The 18,264-nt window shown below is 36.0% G+C and overlaps 4 protein-coding genes across 4 annotated transcripts in view; 3 read left to right on the top strand and 1 right to left on the bottom strand.

The window, feature by feature from the left end:
• Positions 1-8,897, top strand: part of LOC142344911 (uncharacterized) — an 81,113-nt gene extending 72,216 nt beyond the window's left edge. Inside the window, exon 4 of the mRNA XM_075396970.1 lies at positions 8,221-8,897. Coding sequence (XP_075253085.1) covers positions 8,221-8,275 — 55 coding nt within the window. The 3' untranslated portion in view covers positions 8,276-8,897. The remainder of the gene's footprint in view (positions 1-8,220) is intronic.
• Positions 1-18,264, bottom strand: part of LOC142344913 (26S proteasome non-ATPase regulatory subunit 1-like) — a 628,982-nt gene that overhangs the window by 244,208 nt on the left and 366,510 nt on the right. The gene's annotated exons all lie outside the window — the stretch shown is intronic.
• Positions 1-18,264, top strand: part of LOC142344910 (serine/arginine-rich splicing factor 4-like) — an 87,619-nt gene that overhangs the window by 316 nt on the left and 69,039 nt on the right. The gene's annotated exons all lie outside the window — the stretch shown is intronic.
• Positions 16,075-16,902, top strand: LOC142344255 (RNA transcription, translation and transport factor protein-like). The gene has a single exon (XM_075395820.1). It carries the CDS (start codon positions 16,076-16,078, stop codon positions 16,832-16,834), a length of 759 nt encoding a protein of 252 aa, XP_075251935.1. The 5' UTR covers position 16,075; the 3' UTR covers positions 16,835-16,902.

The following is an 18,264-nucleotide window of genomic DNA, read 5'->3' as shown; positions in this document are numbered from 1 at the left end:
GTTCGACTTCGTTCTTTTCGATCATTCACCTCTGTTTTTTAAGCTGATTTCTGTTTTCGAACATTGGACTTTAACAGTAGCTTAGTTTGTAATGTATAGTCACTTGGAACTGCTGGTAATATTCAAGATGAAAAGGCAATTTGGGAAATCCTGGTTCCACATAGTGCCCATTCACCAACACCACGTGACAACCTAAATCCCTCTCCACCTACACCCCTATGCTTTTGTAGAACTGTCCAGTTGTCACGATTCTGTCGGCAGCGAGAGAGCTAAATTCCATTTGAAAAACTTTGTTTCCACAAATTTCCACATTGCTTTCGAAGTTTTTCGTTTCGAGCCACTTCGACATTAACATTCACGAGCGGGTCAAGTCGATTTGATAATCAACTTTTTCTGAAGAAGAATTATCTTCGAGCTTATTCGGCGTTGGCTGTCGAGGTAGATTCATGTGTCGTTGCTCGCGCAGACGTTCTGCATGCTGTTTGTCAGGATGGTTGTCTTATTCTGGCAATGATGATAAGTTTAAAAGATTATTCAATTGCAAGAACATTGGTAATGGCAACAGATCGCGTAGTTTGAGTACGAATTACCCAAGTGAGTTCGAAAATTCTCGAAACGATACACGCCTTACGTTAGGATAGAGAGCATCAGAGTTTTGCAAATTCCCAGTTTCACTAGGTGACCAGTGCAATGTAATATGTTTCTGCGTGCTATTTACAATTCTGTGTTTGTTTTTACCATTTTTTGTCCGCATGATTAAGGGATGTCCCTCTGGAATTTGCAATTATACTAATTTCCGTCGTTTCATTGAATGGTTTCACACATATAACGTGTTCAGTATCTTTTCATCGAAGCAATACTTTTGCACAATATTCCATGGCTAGAAAATTAGAAGCTGGTCCTGGTATTGATCGACAAATATTACGTCAATTTGGAAGAAACAATTGAAGATATTTGCAAGTTGACCTGCTTTGTTCCATAAGTTAGATTAACATTTTCCAACCTGAAACTGTGATAACTGACGTTTCCTGATAATTGTGCTCAAGTGGACTTCTTGTCTTTATTGTGATATAGCCCTTCCACTTAAGGTGAACTTTGCCAAGCATTGTTTTGGAGAAAAGAAGAATAGAAAAGTTCTTTGTAAAGCGATAGCTGTAGGAAGGCATATTTTAACAGATTATTATAGTAACTTTGATCGTTGGTGCTGAAAATCCACCTAACTCCTGGACGTTTTTGAGTTTGTGGGACTTAGGCTTTCAAAATGAATAGCATAGCTAATAATTGGCACTAGAGAGCTAGTGAATGAGTTTCTGTTTTTTTTTACAGAGGATTAAGGACATGTAGTTTTTTCGCCGCGCGCCAAATTCTTAAGTCAGTTGTTTTTTTTTGAGTCAATGAGATTGAAATTGATGGCGTAACCATAGCTAATCAGCATGACACTGTCAGATAATTCATTAAAGAAATCCAGGAAAAGAAGTGGACCCAGTAAAGATACCTGCTGCACCCCATTATGAACACAGAGTTCAGTTGAGGTATCGTTTCCTGCCCTTACTTTCTGATGCCCGCCTAGGTAACTGCAAAGATTGAGACCGCCTTTCGTTATTCCAGACATATACAATACTTCATTTTTCGGAAATCAATGTACAAGTAATGTAAGTATTTTTATTGAAATCGTTCAAAAGTTAAATAGATGACTTAGTGTGCACTTTAAGATGGAATCTTTAAGAGTCCCTCCAGAAAGCAAATTCACCTCAAAGAAACTGACAATTCACTCTATAACCGACGTGAATAGAAATCTGGCCTTGCTGCAGCTGAGCATAAGCTTAAATGACGACAGGCATAATAGCTGTCGTCGGTATCCAAAGTCTGCTCATACCGGCATAACCTAATTTAGCCTAATTGTTGTGATAAACTTTTTAAATAGTCTCCAATTGCACCCGGGAGGCGATTTAATTCTGTTTCAGCTCTTGATTGTTGTTATTTACTGTGGCATCAGAGGCCGGACTTTGTTTGGGTAGCCCGAGTTACCGGGGATTTCAGATTCCGGCGGAAGATATTATACGAGATTATTCCCTACATTACCATACGAAGCCTCAGATAGGTTTCACTGATAGCTGATTTTTCCAAAAACTCCGTCTGAACATTCTCGAATTAATTAGTTTCAAATTCGTTATGCCTGACGATCAATCGAAAGCGAGGTCAACTTCAACATCAAGTGTCGGTGGTAAGGATTACTACCCCAGTGTGAACAAGCTGCTGTCGGCGGATCCTGAGCAGTTTCGAGGCTTGACGGGGAAGCTGACCAAGGAGTGGCTTGTGTTTCTTCTCAAGGATACAGTGGAACACTTGAAACAAGCTAAGTCATCGAATTCTCTTTCTTCTTCCATCGATTCTAAACTGGATGAGGTCAAGGCCTGTTTGAGATCTTCTTCGCCCAATCAAAACAATTACACTTCGACTTTCACTTCGTCCTCCTGCTGGAGTGATGTTGTTAAAAAGTCACTGGATGAACACGACTACAATGTTGCTGCATCGCAAACTGTCGTGCTTTACAACGTGAAAGAAGGAAATCTTGACAATGCAACAGAACATGAGACATCTGAAATTTTGAACTCCATACAAATTTCCCCTAATATTGTGGTCAACTCTTCCAGACTTGGTAAAAAGAGACCCGATCCCGCAGCTAAACCGCGGCCGATTGAAATTAAATTGAACTCTGTTTACGACAAACGACTCTTGATGGCAAATGCCTATATGTTGAAAGGCACTGGCGTGTTTGTAAAACCAAAGATGAATTGACTTGACCGATAAAAGGAGAAAGCACTTCTTGGACTTAGATATAACCTAATCAACAAAGGCTTGGAACGAAACCGCATGCGTATCCGTAACTTGCAACTCTTCTATGATGGGAAATTATTTAACGACCAACTTTCTGCCGATGAATTACTTAGTTCTCTTGCTAGCCAAATATCTTCCAAGCCTGATTGACTAACTAACTACAACATGCTCCTGTTTAATATTCGTGGAATGAATACTCAAGACAAACTTGTAGATTTAGTCTACTTGTTGGATTTCTATCGAATTGATATTGCACTAATTACTGAAACATGATTATCTCCACTATTCAATGACTATTTTTCCTCCCTGTTTGGTGGTTTTAGAGTTTTATCTGAAAAAGATCGTTAAGATGCACCCCATGGAGGTATCATTGCCATCTGTCGAAAAAATTGTGAACTAGCTTTTCTCGACCTTCATATTGGTTTAGATTGATTTTGCGACTGCTTTTCTAATAAGAATAAATTCAACCAGGATTGCTATTTTCATTCTTTGTTATCTACCCCCAGTATCCAGCCCGTACAATGTTCCGTTCGATTCTTTCAAAGAGTTCTGTGATAAGACTATAAAACAAGCTACCCATATGTACATTCCTGATGTGTTTACACTTACCTTATCTATTATGGGTGATTTTAATTTTCCTGACACTGGCTGGTCTACAATGTATAGTCCAACCTGTCGTGAAATGGTTTTTGTTGATTACTTTGGTTCACTGGGCCTCACTGCTCATTACTTCTGGAAAAACACATTTTCATGGAAATATACTTGACAACATTGTTCCAAATGATGACAATATTCATGGGTTATCGATTAAGGACAGAACAGGTCTGAGTGATCATCTACCTATCCTTTTGAATTACTGCAATGCCTTGAACAAATCATGCGCCGTGGAATTTTTCCAGTATTCTCTCAAATTATCAGCATCATATCAACTTCGAAACAACTTGGAGATCCTTAAATTTTAATAATTACCCTTGTGGAGAGAATGTTGATGATTTTTATTCCGTTTTGGCATGGAGTATTGACACCTGTATTCCTAGGAAGCGTAAGATACGGATGGTCTCACCTTTTTATTATAGCTCACATACGATACATTGTTTGAACAAATTAAATACTGCAAAACGAAAGTGTTCGAAAAATCCCTCGCGTCTGAACCTGCAGCAGCTTAAGTCTCTGGAGGAAGATTACACTCGATCAATAGAGCTCGATAAAGTTGTCTTCGTCAATGGATCATTAACTTTAACTACAAACCAATGTCTCGCTCTTTTGAATAGCTTGAAGGATTCCCCAATTCCTAATCACATGTTTTTCAATAGTAAAGCAATTGACGAAAATGAAGTACCCGAATGTTTCAATAATTTCTTTGCATCAAATTTCAATGACAAAGTCTATGATGTCGACACCACACTTTTTGGTGATAACATAAAGTTAGAACACGTTCTCTCATCTTTTTCTGTTGAATCGATTATAAAAGATATCGTCAAAATCAATCTGCCGCTTTGACTCAAAATCAATCTGCCGCTTCAACAAAACTTCTGAAGAGTTCACCTTATCTATTTGGTTCACTGTTGTATCCTTTGTTCTGTTCAGTTATTTTTTGCCGTACGTTTCTGGCAATATGGAAGGTTGCTCGTATCAGTCCGCTCTTCAAAGGTGGTTCTCGCAACAATATCAAATTTTATCGGCCGATCAGCCTACTTCCAAAAGTATCCCTGCTATTTGAAAGAATTATATTCAATTATCTTTATTCATGCTTGAGTAAGGAGCTTCACCCACAGCATTTTGGCTTCCAGTCGCACAGAGGAGCAGTCCTGCAACTTTTGGGTTACCTCGAAAAAGTTTTTAGCTGTAAATCTCAACACAAGTTTGCCATTTATTTTGACTATGAGAAGGCCTTTGATAAGGTCCCACACACTATCTTGGTTGAAAAACTTGGTTGAAAAACCGTTTTAGGTCCCAAACACTATCTTGGTTGAAAAACCGTTTTAGGCTTGATGGTAATTTTTGCACTTTTGGAGTCGTACCTTTGCAACAGGTATCAATTTACACAAGTCAATAAGTCAAAGACGAAACTTCTTCCTTGTCTTAGCGGTGTACCGCAGGGCTCCGTACTGGGTCCCTTTTTTTGGTTTTCGTGAACGATTTACCAAGCATTTTCCTTGATTCAATGGTTTGGTTGTTCGCAGATGACCTTAATATGCTTTTCACCGACCTGAATTTCCACGACGATCTTTGGCGCCTTTATTCTTGGAATATCTGCAATGGTATGATTGCAAATGCATGTAAGACTAAATGTTTGCACTTTAATGGCTCAGCTAAGATTTCTACGACACAACATGAAGTACTGGAAAACGTCTCTTCACACAAGGATCTGGGTCTATACATCAGTAATGATCTGAAATGGGGTTTCCACGTTACTTCTAAACTCTGTAAAGCTCGACAATGTTTCTTCAGTCTGAAAGCGAAAATACCTTTCAATACTCCGTCTCATGTCAAGCTCCACCTTTACCGGAGCCTTGTCCTCTCCGTACTTTTATATGGGTTTCCTGCGTGGTATCCGATGTATCCATGCCTAAAAAATTTGAGAATTTCCAGCGTTCCTGCTTCTTATGGATATTTGGACGAAAATCATCTTACCTGGAGCAACTTAAAGACAACAATTTTCTGCCACTCTGCTATCAACTCGAATATATTACTTTCTCTTTTCTATCGTAACTGATGTTAGATAAGTACAACTATGATCACTCACAGTATGTAGTATTTCAGGAGCCTTCCCGGTGTTTGCGCGGATCATCCACAAATATCCTGCAATTAAAGAACCACCATAAGCACGCTAGCATCTCATTCTTCGGTCCTTCAGTTTTAATTGCCAACTATTTGTTCAGAAACAAAATCATCGGTGGCTATGACAGCTACAACAAGAAAGCTGTGAAGAGCTACCTCATGCGAAAAACATTCGATCTAGAAATTACATGTACATTCTTTATTTGTTGTGTCTGTACTTCATGCAAACTTATCAAGAGTATATGCTAAAATAATAATGGTTCTCGAAAGAGAATAAAGTCTTTCTCTCCCTCTCAATTTTCCTTAGCTGTGGGCCGTTACGACAAAAAACGTGATTCAAAGGACTATTTATAAGAGTTTCAAAGCAACTACTGATTGCAGATCATTTCATGTTGCGCTTAATAAAAATCTGGATAGAAGAAATCCGTATCCAACTGAATTGTCATCCAGTATTGACATTGAGACCCTAAATGAAATAATCACTAACGAAAACGTTACAGAATATGTTCTCTAGATATAGCATCTCAGTACAAACTTTGTTGTTCAATAACGAAACTTCACTCAATAATTTGCGAATGCAACTCAAAAAATTGTATGACAATAAAGTCATCTTCACAACAAAAGTATGAGCAGGTTGGTTGCCCAGCCAGAAATCATGTATTGGTAGAAATTCGAAATATTACGTGGCGCATAAAGCTTCCTGTAGTGTGTTCAAATTACAATGTGTTCGACAATCTAATCGACATGTTAAAACAAGAATTTCAGAAAAGCAGAAAAATACTCTCCGTTAGGACAAAATCTCGGTGAATGTTGCGGGGTCGAAAATTAATGACAATTGAAGCGCTCTATATCTGAAGGTTAAAAACGCATTTAAATACGCGATTTGAAACCGGGGTGGGAATTGACTTAATAAATAATAGTTCAAATGCGACTTACACGATTTGACGAAATAATTTGGTACATGATAATTCGAAATGTTGTCAACCCCAAAGTAACAGATGGGACTGAGGACAAAAACAGTTTAGCAAAAAGCAGAGAAAGTAAAATACCCAGGTATTTTGACAAACTCAAAGGACTCTTTTATTGGGTTTATTAAATGTAAAGAAAATGTAAATTGAATTTAAACTGTAAAAGATTTCAAATTTTTGCTGTTATTTAACTCATTGCGTAGAGCTAGATAGATTTAGTCAAAGTCAAGATCAATTGGCATTAAAGATCAATTGTAAACAACACCAAAAGAGCATCAAAAAAGCAAGACTAGATCATGATAAACCAACAATTCTTCTACAATACAGAGGCAACCTTATCGGATAGAACCTTTATATTGAAGCACTTGCGAGTATTTAAGTGGTGCCTAAACCTATAATAATAATAATAATAATAATAATAATAATAATAATAATAATAATAATAATAATAATAATAATAATAATAATAATAATAATAATAACCTTACTTAAAACTTTGCAAGCAATTTGAAAAAAACTATTCGACTTGCAAGTGGTATTCATAACGCGAAATTTAAGATCTTGCCTCCCAGCCTAAAATCATCTTTCGATAGAGACCTGAAATCTCACTTTGTATATGAGATAAAAGGTAATGGATGCAGATCCATCTTTGTTGGACAGACAAGCAGGCATGTTACCCTTAGGATATCAGAACATCAAAGGAAGGGTTCACTTGTGGGTCAACATATTGTTGAATGTAGTGGCTCCACCAATGACATTGAATGGAAAATTCTGGATGCCTGTCGCACAGCAGAGAAACTGTTGACTATCGAAGCTATATACAACACACAAGAGGGTTACTTATGGTTAGCGCAAATTCTGAATTACCCTAGAAATACAGAAACATTGCCAAAAAATTTGGAATGGAAATGTTTTTAAAGAAATTGATAACAGCTGTAAATATAAGTTGGAATTAGGCTAAGTATTGTATAAATGAAAATTTTTCGATTTGATGTTTTAAGCTAGTTCCTAGAATCGTTTAAATTGTGGTCTCAGGCAAGTTTAAGTACATATTCATTTTTATCCTTTAGCAATTTGTGAAACAGTTTTAACATGACGATGAACGTAAAGTTCGACAGCGTTTGTTTTAAATATCAGAATTAATTTTGATTTGACAAATTGGTTTCTTTTAAAAAAGTGTAAATACTTTGTACATCATTTTATTCAATTGTGCATCATTTTTAGTTCTTGTTAATCGAATTCATTTTTAATTGACAATTTCTACATCTAAGTAGGTTATATTCTGAGTCATAATTAAGGATAATTTCGTGTATATCTTGAATGAGGTTGCTGACTGTGGATCGGTGTCTTTCACATTATAGCCCCCCCCCCCATTATGGTATAATTACCGTGATTGGAGGCTATAGGTTATCTGACCACTAAGCTTGGAGGGGGATGGGAAAGACCCGGATCGTTCGAGTTGAGTTGCTCCCCCTGACTGAAGCAGGCCGCAATAGTCGTTCGATTGCACTTCTTCCTACGTTAGTTGTTTTTTTCAAGTAAAATTTTGCTGATCCGAGTTCACCCTCTAATATTTACCGAAACGTATTGGGTGATTCTCCCGAACTGCTGTGCTTTTTTCATCGTCTCACAGGAATGTGATATCTCGTAACAGCACAATTCACAACAGGGATCGTAAACTGCATTGAAGGTACGATATGTTGCAGAAAATTATGATCATCAGTTGCCGCTAAATTGGATTGAGTAATGGCAGACTCTACGCGAATCTTGCAGGCAGCATATAGCGACCTGGTTACCAGAATGCAGTCACCTGATCTTGTTGCTGATTTTATTCACTCACGTCATAAAATAACTTCATATGAGCTGGAATCAGTGCATTCGTTAAACTCGAGACTGGATAAAACTTCAAAGCTATTAGACATCGTTTTAGCTCGACAAGATTATGAAGTTTTTGTTGCTTTGAGAGATGGCTTGATTGACAATAAAGAACAGCATTTAGTTGATCAGTGGCTGACTGATTGAAGTTAAATCGGTTTTTTCTAGAAGTAAATGTAAATTTAATTGTATATTATTTGGGGATACATTCTGACTCCCCTCCACCTAGTGCAGTTTATGAACCCCCATCCTTTTTAAATTGTTTTTTTCCTTGCACGTACAAGTATTTGCCCACTGTGCGAGGTGGGGCCAGACAAAATATATCCCCATTTTTTCGCTTCCATAAGAACGTTGTTTGCGTGGATTTCATTGGCAATTTATTTTGGTATCGAATCATTTATCGAATGGAAAATGAATTGACAATAATCAAACTTCTCATCTTTCACTCTAGCCCCTCCGCAGTTATGGTATTTGTACGATAACGTTGTATGTTATATGCCCACTAAGCTGGGACCATGATGGAAAAGACAGGACAAATTTACGTTTTTTTGATTACATTAAATGCTGGAAAGTTGTTGACGGTTAGCGAGAAAGCGACTTGCAACTGACTACCCTAATCAAATGACGGAACAAGTCCAAAAAAGATTCTACACTGACCACAAAGTCTGGCGATGGACCAAAATCCTGGTCAACATCTTCGAAAATCATTTGCACGAGGAAAATAAATGGCTCTAAAAAGTAACCTGAAAATGTGGACACCCCAACTCCCTGCACAAATTCAAAAAATTATAAACTGGACTGAGTTGGGTAACTTTTCCGAGTCACAAGGCTTTAATACTAAAGTGAAAGGATCCTGCACACAATGCCTTTCCGTGTCAGGAGTTTATTTTTTCAGGTAAATTACAAAAAATAGACCGCTCAGGAGTGCGCAGTTTTATACCCACTAAGATGGGATTGGGCCAAAAGATTGCAGATCCTGCCCTCATATAACGACGCTAAACCAGTGAAGATTTTGAAAAACAGTTTTTTATTACTGGTGAACCACAGCGAGACTATTGCACGTGTTAGGTTTTTCGGTCAATTTGTTGAATAGTCAAAAAAATTTCGCTAAGCTAGTATATTTGCGGCTAAGCTAGTTTTTTTTGCGGATATTGAAAGCAGTTTTTTGGCAATTGTTATCACTCAAATGATTGTTCACACTTATTAACAAATACTTGTCCGTTTTGGTGTTCTTGGCTATTTTGAAGATATATTAGACATCTAGATGCAATTTGGAGGCGTTTTATACAAATTTTAACGATTTTTGTGATTCGATTGATGTCAATATTAAATAGTTTATTTCAGAGAAATTTTTATTAAACCTATTCATATTTCGGCCTTTAATTTTTTTTGATTATTTCTACCTAATTCTCCTGTTTTGTCCATTTTTGGCTAATTTTTGTTTGATTGCCCATTGCAAAGTTTTTATGGGTATTGTTACTGTAATGGATCAAAGAGAAATTCTCCGCAAGGATTGACTGATTGGCCTTGTGATACTCAAATTAGACATCAGTTTTTTTAAACGAGCTATTGTTTGCGTTGGCCTCCTTTTTCTTGTTTAATGTGCAATTTATTATGTGGCTGACTACTGAGTTTACAGAAACGGCATTTAAAGGGTTTGGGAGAAAAATTGTTGGAACTTGTAAGGAATTCTAAGAAATTTTATAACAGATTTTCAATTTTTGTTTCTTTTCCCTTTTTCGTTGTGATTATTGTTCATATTATTTTGTCTAATAATTCTTAGTCATTGATTAACAATGCATATATCCTACAGTAAGACAGTAAGTTGAGAATCATTTTTCAATTTTATATTTTGAGATTTTAGGAGAGGGTTTTAAGTGTAGAGATAGAAAAACATTAAGTTGCTGAGCAATTCTCTTAGAGACTTACACCTTATAAGTTTTTAAATGTACTATTCACTGAAACTGTTAGGGAGGCATAATTTCATAGTATGAAGCGCAGTTCTTAATTGTTGAATCCCAGTAACATTCCCATCCCATCCGCACAATCCACACCCCCACCCCTTCCACTCATTTCACTCGCAATCAGTACGCTTTACTCCCACAACTTACTCGCCAGTCGTTTGAGAGCACTTCACCCGACGTTAATTGTTTATGTTGACCTCGTTTGAATAAAATATTTTTTTTACTGTAGAAGGATGTTGGCTTCTGTTGAAGTTACGCTTTGACTCCATTCCGGAGTCTTCCGGCTACGTTTTATAATTCAAAAATTTTTTATTTGTTTTGGGGTGCAGTCTTTTTAAAATATTGGATGATTTTTGAAGTCAAATGGGAGTGCTTGTTTTGGCCGCGGGAAAAGGGAAGTGGAGCTGAAAAGCGACAGGGTGTGCGAAGAGCTTTTTTCACTTAAGTTAAGCACAATTAAAGAACTTTTAGCAAAGTCAGCTTTTCTGATAGCATTTTTTTCATGCCAGAGAATTTGACTTCGATTTTTCAATCGATTTTTAAAATTAGTGAAATCTGAGCACAGCTATTTTGTGCCTTATTTTTGTTTTAATGGCTGCGAAAGCGAGCTATTATTGATTTTTTTCGGTTTTTACAATCTCAAGTATTTACATTGTTTTAGGGTTCTAATTTTCTAAGGATCTGTTCACACGTTTTTGACTTTCTTTTTGAGGAGAAGTCAACTTGGTTTCTTGAACTTTTGCGATCTGCTTTTAAACTGGAGTGAGAAATATGCGTTGAACAAGTTATCGGTTTTTGAGAATTTTTTTCGCGTGCTCTTTTTTTGTTTGTTTTCACGGTTTTTGCTCGTTTTTTTCAGTAAGGATATTAAAGGCGACCCAGGTTTTCCAATACTGCTTAGTTGCTTTTTTTGAATCGCTCAATAGGCGGATAATGGTTTTATGATTTTGTAGTTTTGTTTACAAAAAAACTCCCGCCATTTTTGAGTTTTGCATTTTTTTGTTGTCTTCTCTTTTAGTCGCTCTAATGACTGGTCATATTGGGTTATTAATGAAATGCAATTGAACGTACTAAAAATGGCTGTTGATAGCTAAAGATTTTATTGATCTCGGTATTATGCGTTTTCATAAAATATTAATGCACTATGCAATTGAACCGTTTTGTTTTTCTTTTTTGAGTCTTTTCAGATAGTTCCAATGATAAGCGGTCACATTGGTTTTCCAAGAAAGCATGAATTAATCTAGTTATTGATTCAAAATAATTGCTAATGGGTTTTGATTCCTTTCATAACATTAGTGAATTTTTTTGTTTTGCCCGCATTTATTGTCGTTTTCGTCGCGTAGGCAGATAGTCTCAGTAATAACAGGTGATGTTAGGTTTTTGATAATGCAAAAGTGAACTTAGTTATTCTAGGTGATTGTTATTTTTTGGAAACTGTTTCAGTAAACTTGTTCGTTTTCATTTTGTTTTTTTTTGTTAGGTTGTCACTTAGACATGTTATTAGATCTTCTATTTGTTTTGATTGTGATTCAGGACTTCTCCTGGTATGTTTGTTTTTATTTGTTCGACATTTTTGCTACCACTATGATGTCACGCTCTGTCTGCTTTTGTTCTTTTATTCGTGCAATCTCGACTGAATCGCGTGCGTGATTAACTGGCTTCAGTTACCTCAAAAATGATTTTTCTAACTCGCAAAGAAACTTCTATGCACTTTAACTGTAGATAGGCGCAACTGAGTTTATGGCACTGTAATTGAAGGTTATTTAAGAGCAGCTAATAGAAAGGACTTTTTAATTTATACGATTTTGTCTATATCAAATTGATATCTCAGCACTGAAATTTCTTTCCTTGAAACCTTTTTTAACTTGTTTTTTATAATGCAGGTCTACTGAACTGTGAGGTCACGCTCAGTTACAATCTGTTTTTTCGTGTATTTTTAACTTAGCTGCGTTCATGGCGTCACTTTTCACTCTTGTTGAAGCGATTGTGTTCATTAGCGTAGATAGGGTTTAAGTGACACATAACCTACCACATTCTCACAATTGTTTTTAATCGGACTCTTGGTTACTGTAATTGAAGATTTTAAGATCAACTGATGATATCTCAATCTATATAAAGGTTTTTTGCGCGCAAGTACAGAAACTGTAGTTACAATACTTAGCTATCCAAATTCTTCTAAATCAAATTGACATCGCAGCAATCTGAAAATATGAAATTTCTCTTAGAAGTTTTTCATTGCGCGATGAAATAACAAGTCTGCGAATATGTCACAACTTTTCACTGGCAGCTGTTTTTCGAGGTTTTTGATACTTTTTAAAATGTTTTCCGAATGTAATGCTAAGCATTTTTAGGTGTGGTTTCTTTTAAAGTTTTTGCCAAGAAGGCAAACTTTGACGTTTTCGTTGACGTTTAATATTCAGTAGCTGATTTTTTATGGGCAGTTATTTGTTATTTCATTCTCTCTTGGACTTTAGTTCAATCATGTGATAATTTTGTTTGTGTATGCTTGTCTTTTATCTCAATAAACTTCTGCATTCGTTTATTAAATCTAAAGGTCATAAAAGGGTTTTAATTGAAACATTATTTTGCTAGAAAGGTATTGGTGCTTGAAATTGGACTTGAAAGAACGTCTAAATTGAAAACAAAACGAACCCTACACAAAAAATAATGGGGAAAAAGAAAAATGATTTTTGAAAAAGAAAATTGGGAAAAACCGCCGGAATTTGAGCAATTTGTATCCGCCTAAAATCATGTCTAAATATTTTTTGATGCCCACTAATTTGGGGTTGGTGAAAATTTTAAAGAAATTTTAGGAACTCGTTGCTTAGAATTGAATTTCTGCGTATAATTTTCTTTCTGTTTTTATCAATGGAAAGTCTTGTTTTTTTTCGATATTGTTGCCAAAATTGTTCCAGTTAGAAAGGTGTCCAGTAACTTATATTAACAATACAACGTTTTATTTTTTTGTAGTTCACAAGTTTGGATCCCTGGCAAAGGGAAACGGGAAGGGTACAAAGTGGGGGCTGTGAGAGTTGGGAGCTGAAATTGGGGACAAAATTGGGCTTAATTATTAAATTGCTCACAATGTCTGTGTCGCATTGAGCGTTTTGCCATGTTTTTTAAAAAACAGTTAATTGGTTTTTCACATTATGAAAACATATTTTTTAGGGACCAGCTGTTTACAGCGTAGCAAAAAATGTTCTGAGCATTTCACCTCGCAATTGAACTGAAGGAGTGAACAGTTTGAAAAAAATGTCGCCAAGACTCATGATGCAAGTTAAGAAAAATATCGGGCTCTTAATTCGTTTAAAAATGTTTTTTTATAGCGTCTATTATTTGGGAAATCGTGGTTTTTACAATTCAAAGAATTTGAATTGTATTGGGGCGCTGTCTTTTTTTAAGATCTGTTCATGATTTCTGAAGTCAAATTGGAGCAGTGATTTTGGTCCACCAGCGAGAAACGGGAAGTGGAGCGAAAAAGCGAGTGGTTTTGGGGCGTGAAATTTTTTCGCTCTAATTTTCAGGTAGATTGAGAAACGGTGTTTGAACAAAAATTCGCTTTCTCGCTGGTGGTTTTTTCACATGCGGTAATTTCACTTTGATGTTTACTGTTTTTTTTTCCGATTTTTTTGATCGGATTTTTTTTCTAAATTAATTTCCCAATCCATTCATAGTTCATTCTAGGACCAGTTTTTTGTTTGAACCAAATATCCATTTGTCGCTAGTGTTTTTTTGTTCACATGAGGCATTTTGACTTTGAATTGCTGGTTTTTTTCAAAATTTTTGATCTGTTTTTTTTTTTGGAAATGGTTTTCCCAATCCACTCCGTTCTAGGTCTAGTTTTTCCTTTAGTCTAATAAAAATTTTTTGAAATGTACGTCAGGGCTTGTCCTGCTATGATTTTTTAAGTTCGCTTTCCGATTTGATCACGTTTTTAGTTTAACAAAAGTCGCAATTTTCAAGCTTGGTTTGTGCCTTATTTCACTATTTCAAGTGAATGGATTTTAAATTCATTCGCGCATCGAATTACTGAATGTAGTGAAAACGGTCAAAGTCAAAATAGCAAAATCAGAAGATCAAAAGAATTAGGATAAGCATATAAATCCCGGTCATTAAGTCATAGTGCATTCGGTTATCAAAGTTCATTAAAGCAATTGCTAGCTGGCATTTCAAAATGACTTCTGAAATCACTTAATGAACTTCAAATTTTATGAACATTTACTAGTTAAAGATCAATAGTGTTCATCCAGGTAGTGCCAAACGTAAATGCCCTAATTCTTGAGTATAGAGTCTTGAGTTTTTGATTTAGAATATTAAATTTGAAAAAGCTCTATGATGAATTTTTCCTTTTAGAGCGTATGTGTCTCTTAAAAATGACAGACCGAATCTAACCTAAAAAGTCTAGTGGTCTATTAAAGGACTGGAAGTCAATCTCTCTATCTTATTTCTTTGTTGTTTCAATTCCATGGAAGGCCGCAAGCGGCTATTTTCCGGCAATCTGCCGGCTCTTTTTGGTTTTAGTTGAAAAGAGGCTTATAACCTCGCTTAACACAACCGCCCTATCCTACATTATTCGACTACTGACAAAAAGGAAAAGAGACTGCGTTTTGCTAAACTTTTAATGTGATATTTTACTTTGCTGTTTATGTCTATATCGATACCAAATCCATCGACGTATTTCGACTTTGGAGATGGTCGCACCAAATATAGGATTTTCTGTACCCACTGTCACATGATCTTTTTGCTGCCTCATTCTCATCTGATCTATACCTAATTCAAGCCGAATATTTGCTTGTATATTTGTGAAAGTTCATTTTAACTTGTCAAGGACGAATTTGGTTCTTGTTCCTGTGTAGCGATGTAACCTTTCTTCAATTATTTGTTGATAGCGAGCGAATGACAACAGTCATTCCGCGCGTAGTACGTACCTAAGTATCATAAGTCTTACCAATTTTTTGTGATGATTAACTATTGTCTAAAAGGTAAAAAAAACGAGAGTTAAAAGGCTGATGGAGAGAGGAAGAAACGTCAGAGATCGGAGAAAACATTAAGATTGGCAATAAGAAATAATCAGCAAACATTTAAATTTTAGATCAATATAAACCAAGATTATTTGATAATGGAGACCACGCAGATTGCAAGAATTCAAAAGTTTGTAACAAAAAAAGTGTCAATGTTTGTTTTTCCCTGTTTTCAAAATAATTGCCCGAAGCGTACAAACCCGGTATGGACGGGCTTCTGAGATCACTGGTCTGGTGCGAAGGACCAATATCGCTCGAGGTACAGAACTGCAAAGAAACAATCAGTACAACACGAAATTATTACGATGCAAAACAGTCGAAATAAAAGACTTGAAAACTGTCTTGAAAGCTTTTCAATTTTTCCAAATATAAATAATACCTCAGTAACAAGTGACTCTTCATCTATAGTTCATTAGGAACGTTTTTCATCTATAGGAACGTTTTTCATCTCTCATTATTTTGCTTGTTTTTAACGAGTAACAAGCCTTCGTTTTGTTCACCATGCCATATTTTAATTAATTCAACCAACATAAAGCCTTAATTCGGCTGAATTAGGGGTGGATACTTTTTGTTTTCGGGCGCCGTTCTATTTCTCTTGTTTCTATTGCCAAAAAATTTTTCAGGTTTCATGAAGTTCAAGGCAAAACTGGATGCTCTTGACTACGTTGTGACGGAGTCGTTTGACCCAAATGACGAGGCCAAGTTTCGAATGCTAATCGTGTGGTTGGAAGATCAAAAAATTAGGTGGTATAAAGAGGAAGATCGAGCTGCATTGCGGAGTTATTCTTCTACAAATTGGGAAACAGCATTTGCGAATTACCTAAATGACCTTGAATGTCCTGAAGTTGTTAGGCCTGATAGAGCTCGACTAACTAATTGGTTATTAAACTTAGCTGTTCGTTATGAATACGGCGACAATGCTGATAAATACCGCCCAATGACTAAAGAAAATATTGTTAGCGGAACCTTTTCTGGTAAAGCTGCAGCTGCGGCTGCTATTGACGCTCTGAACAGTTTAGATCCAACATCGTCTGAGTTTGTGAATGGCGTTATGGAAAGTGCCAAGATTGTTAATGTCATGCAACACGAACAGCATCTTCATGTATTAAAAGCTCTAGCAATTTTCTGTGATGCGAGGCTCCGAGAAGAAGCGGTTGAAGAATTTACAACTAATAGAGAACCTGCAATTACAGTTCAACTAAAAGATGTTGAGCTTGGATTAAAAGTTAATGATCAGCAAGTGAAAGATGCAGCTAAAGTGTTGCGTTTACTCCACATTAATGAACTTCGAAAGCTTCAGACCCAAATTAATGAGACAATTGTTGCTGCCCAAGCAATTACTGCGAATCCGAAAACGGATCAGTCTTTGGGTCAAGTTGGCCGATAAACTATAGCTATATCTGTTTTATCTTGGGGGAAATTTATGTGCTCGTTAAATTTAAATTTTATGTTAAAGCTGTTAATGAATAGAACCGAGCCTTAGTTATAGGTATCTCAGGCAGCCGTTAAGTTATGTTATACAATTAAAGGTAAAGCATTTTTACAAGTCTGGGTACATGTTGATTGATCTTAAGATCAATCCTATTCGTAGATTCAACCAGCATGAAGCAGATAAATTTGCGTTTTTCTAATTTGCAGTCAAAGTTTGATATTAGATTAGTCCTGTGGTCTTTTTTCGACTTGAAGAGGAGCGTTTGCATTCTACAGGTTTTTTACGATCCAAGAATTGGATTGTGGTGGGGCTCTGTATATTTTTAAATTCAAAGAATTTGAATTTTATTGGGGCGCTGTATTTTAAGATCCATTCACATATTTTCATGATTTTTGAAGTCAAATCGAAGCGAAACACGCCGAAACAGGAAGTGGAGCGAAAAAGCGAGTGGTTTTGCGGCGTGAATTCACATGCGGCATTTTTGCTTTGACTTACTGTTTCTATTTTTTGATGGCATTTTTTTCTAAATGGTTTTTGCAATCAGGTCATAGTCCGTTCTAGGTCTAGTTTTTTGTTTAATCAATGGAAATTCTTTGAATTATATGCCAGGACTTGTCCTGGTACGTTTTTTTGTAAGATGTTTTCACAATTTTTCAATGACTTTCCTCTTTCAAAACGTGATAAACAGGTAAAGCCCTCTTTCAAAACGTGATAAACAGATCAGTTTTTAAATTTGTATTTTCGAGTTTCCACCCTGAGGGACCAGAAAACCCGCTCTAGGGTCTTATAATAGTGTATAGTTTATACTTTATAGTGGCAGTAGAGTTGTTTCCAACTTTTTAATATCACTATAATTTAGCAGTTTTTTATTAGCCTTAAAATTTGCAAGTGTCAAGTTTTTGTCGTTTTTTGAGTTTTTGTTCCTCGGGTGCCAGGGAACCACTATGACGTAGCTCAAACCCAAGTTCAAACGTTGACCTTTTACTGTTATTGAACTAACTCTTATTATGCCATCATTTTGTTCACATTATTACATAATTGAACTTTACTACTGAATTCCAATCAACTTTGGAAAAATCTGTAATATTTGCCTATATTCGAATGTAAATAACAAGATATTAAAATTGTAACAGACAAAATAGTTGCTCGCTAATAAACAGTTGTATTACTGAAATAAAGTTTTTACCAGAGGAGATCTTCAGTTGTCGAAAAAGATTGTCGACTCACCCATTCGAAGATCCAAACCGCTAAAGCTATCCAATAGTGAATAATAACAGAAAAATCGTTAAATTGTAATAGGTGCTCAGCACAATTTTCGTTCGCTAAATTGTTAAAGCTGTAATGCTGTGAACAACCATCGTTAATTCAGCAACGTATTCGTTCTT

This window comes from Convolutriloba macropyga, chromosome 8, assembly GCF_964194025.1.
Source record: "Convolutriloba macropyga chromosome 8, txConMacr16.3, whole genome shotgun sequence".
NCBI classification, from domain to species: domain Eukaryota; kingdom Metazoa; phylum Xenacoelomorpha; order Acoela; family Convolutidae; genus Convolutriloba; species Convolutriloba macropyga.
The sequence above is the reverse complement of the archived record's forward strand: the minus strand, read 5'-3'. Positions and strand labels throughout refer to the sequence as shown.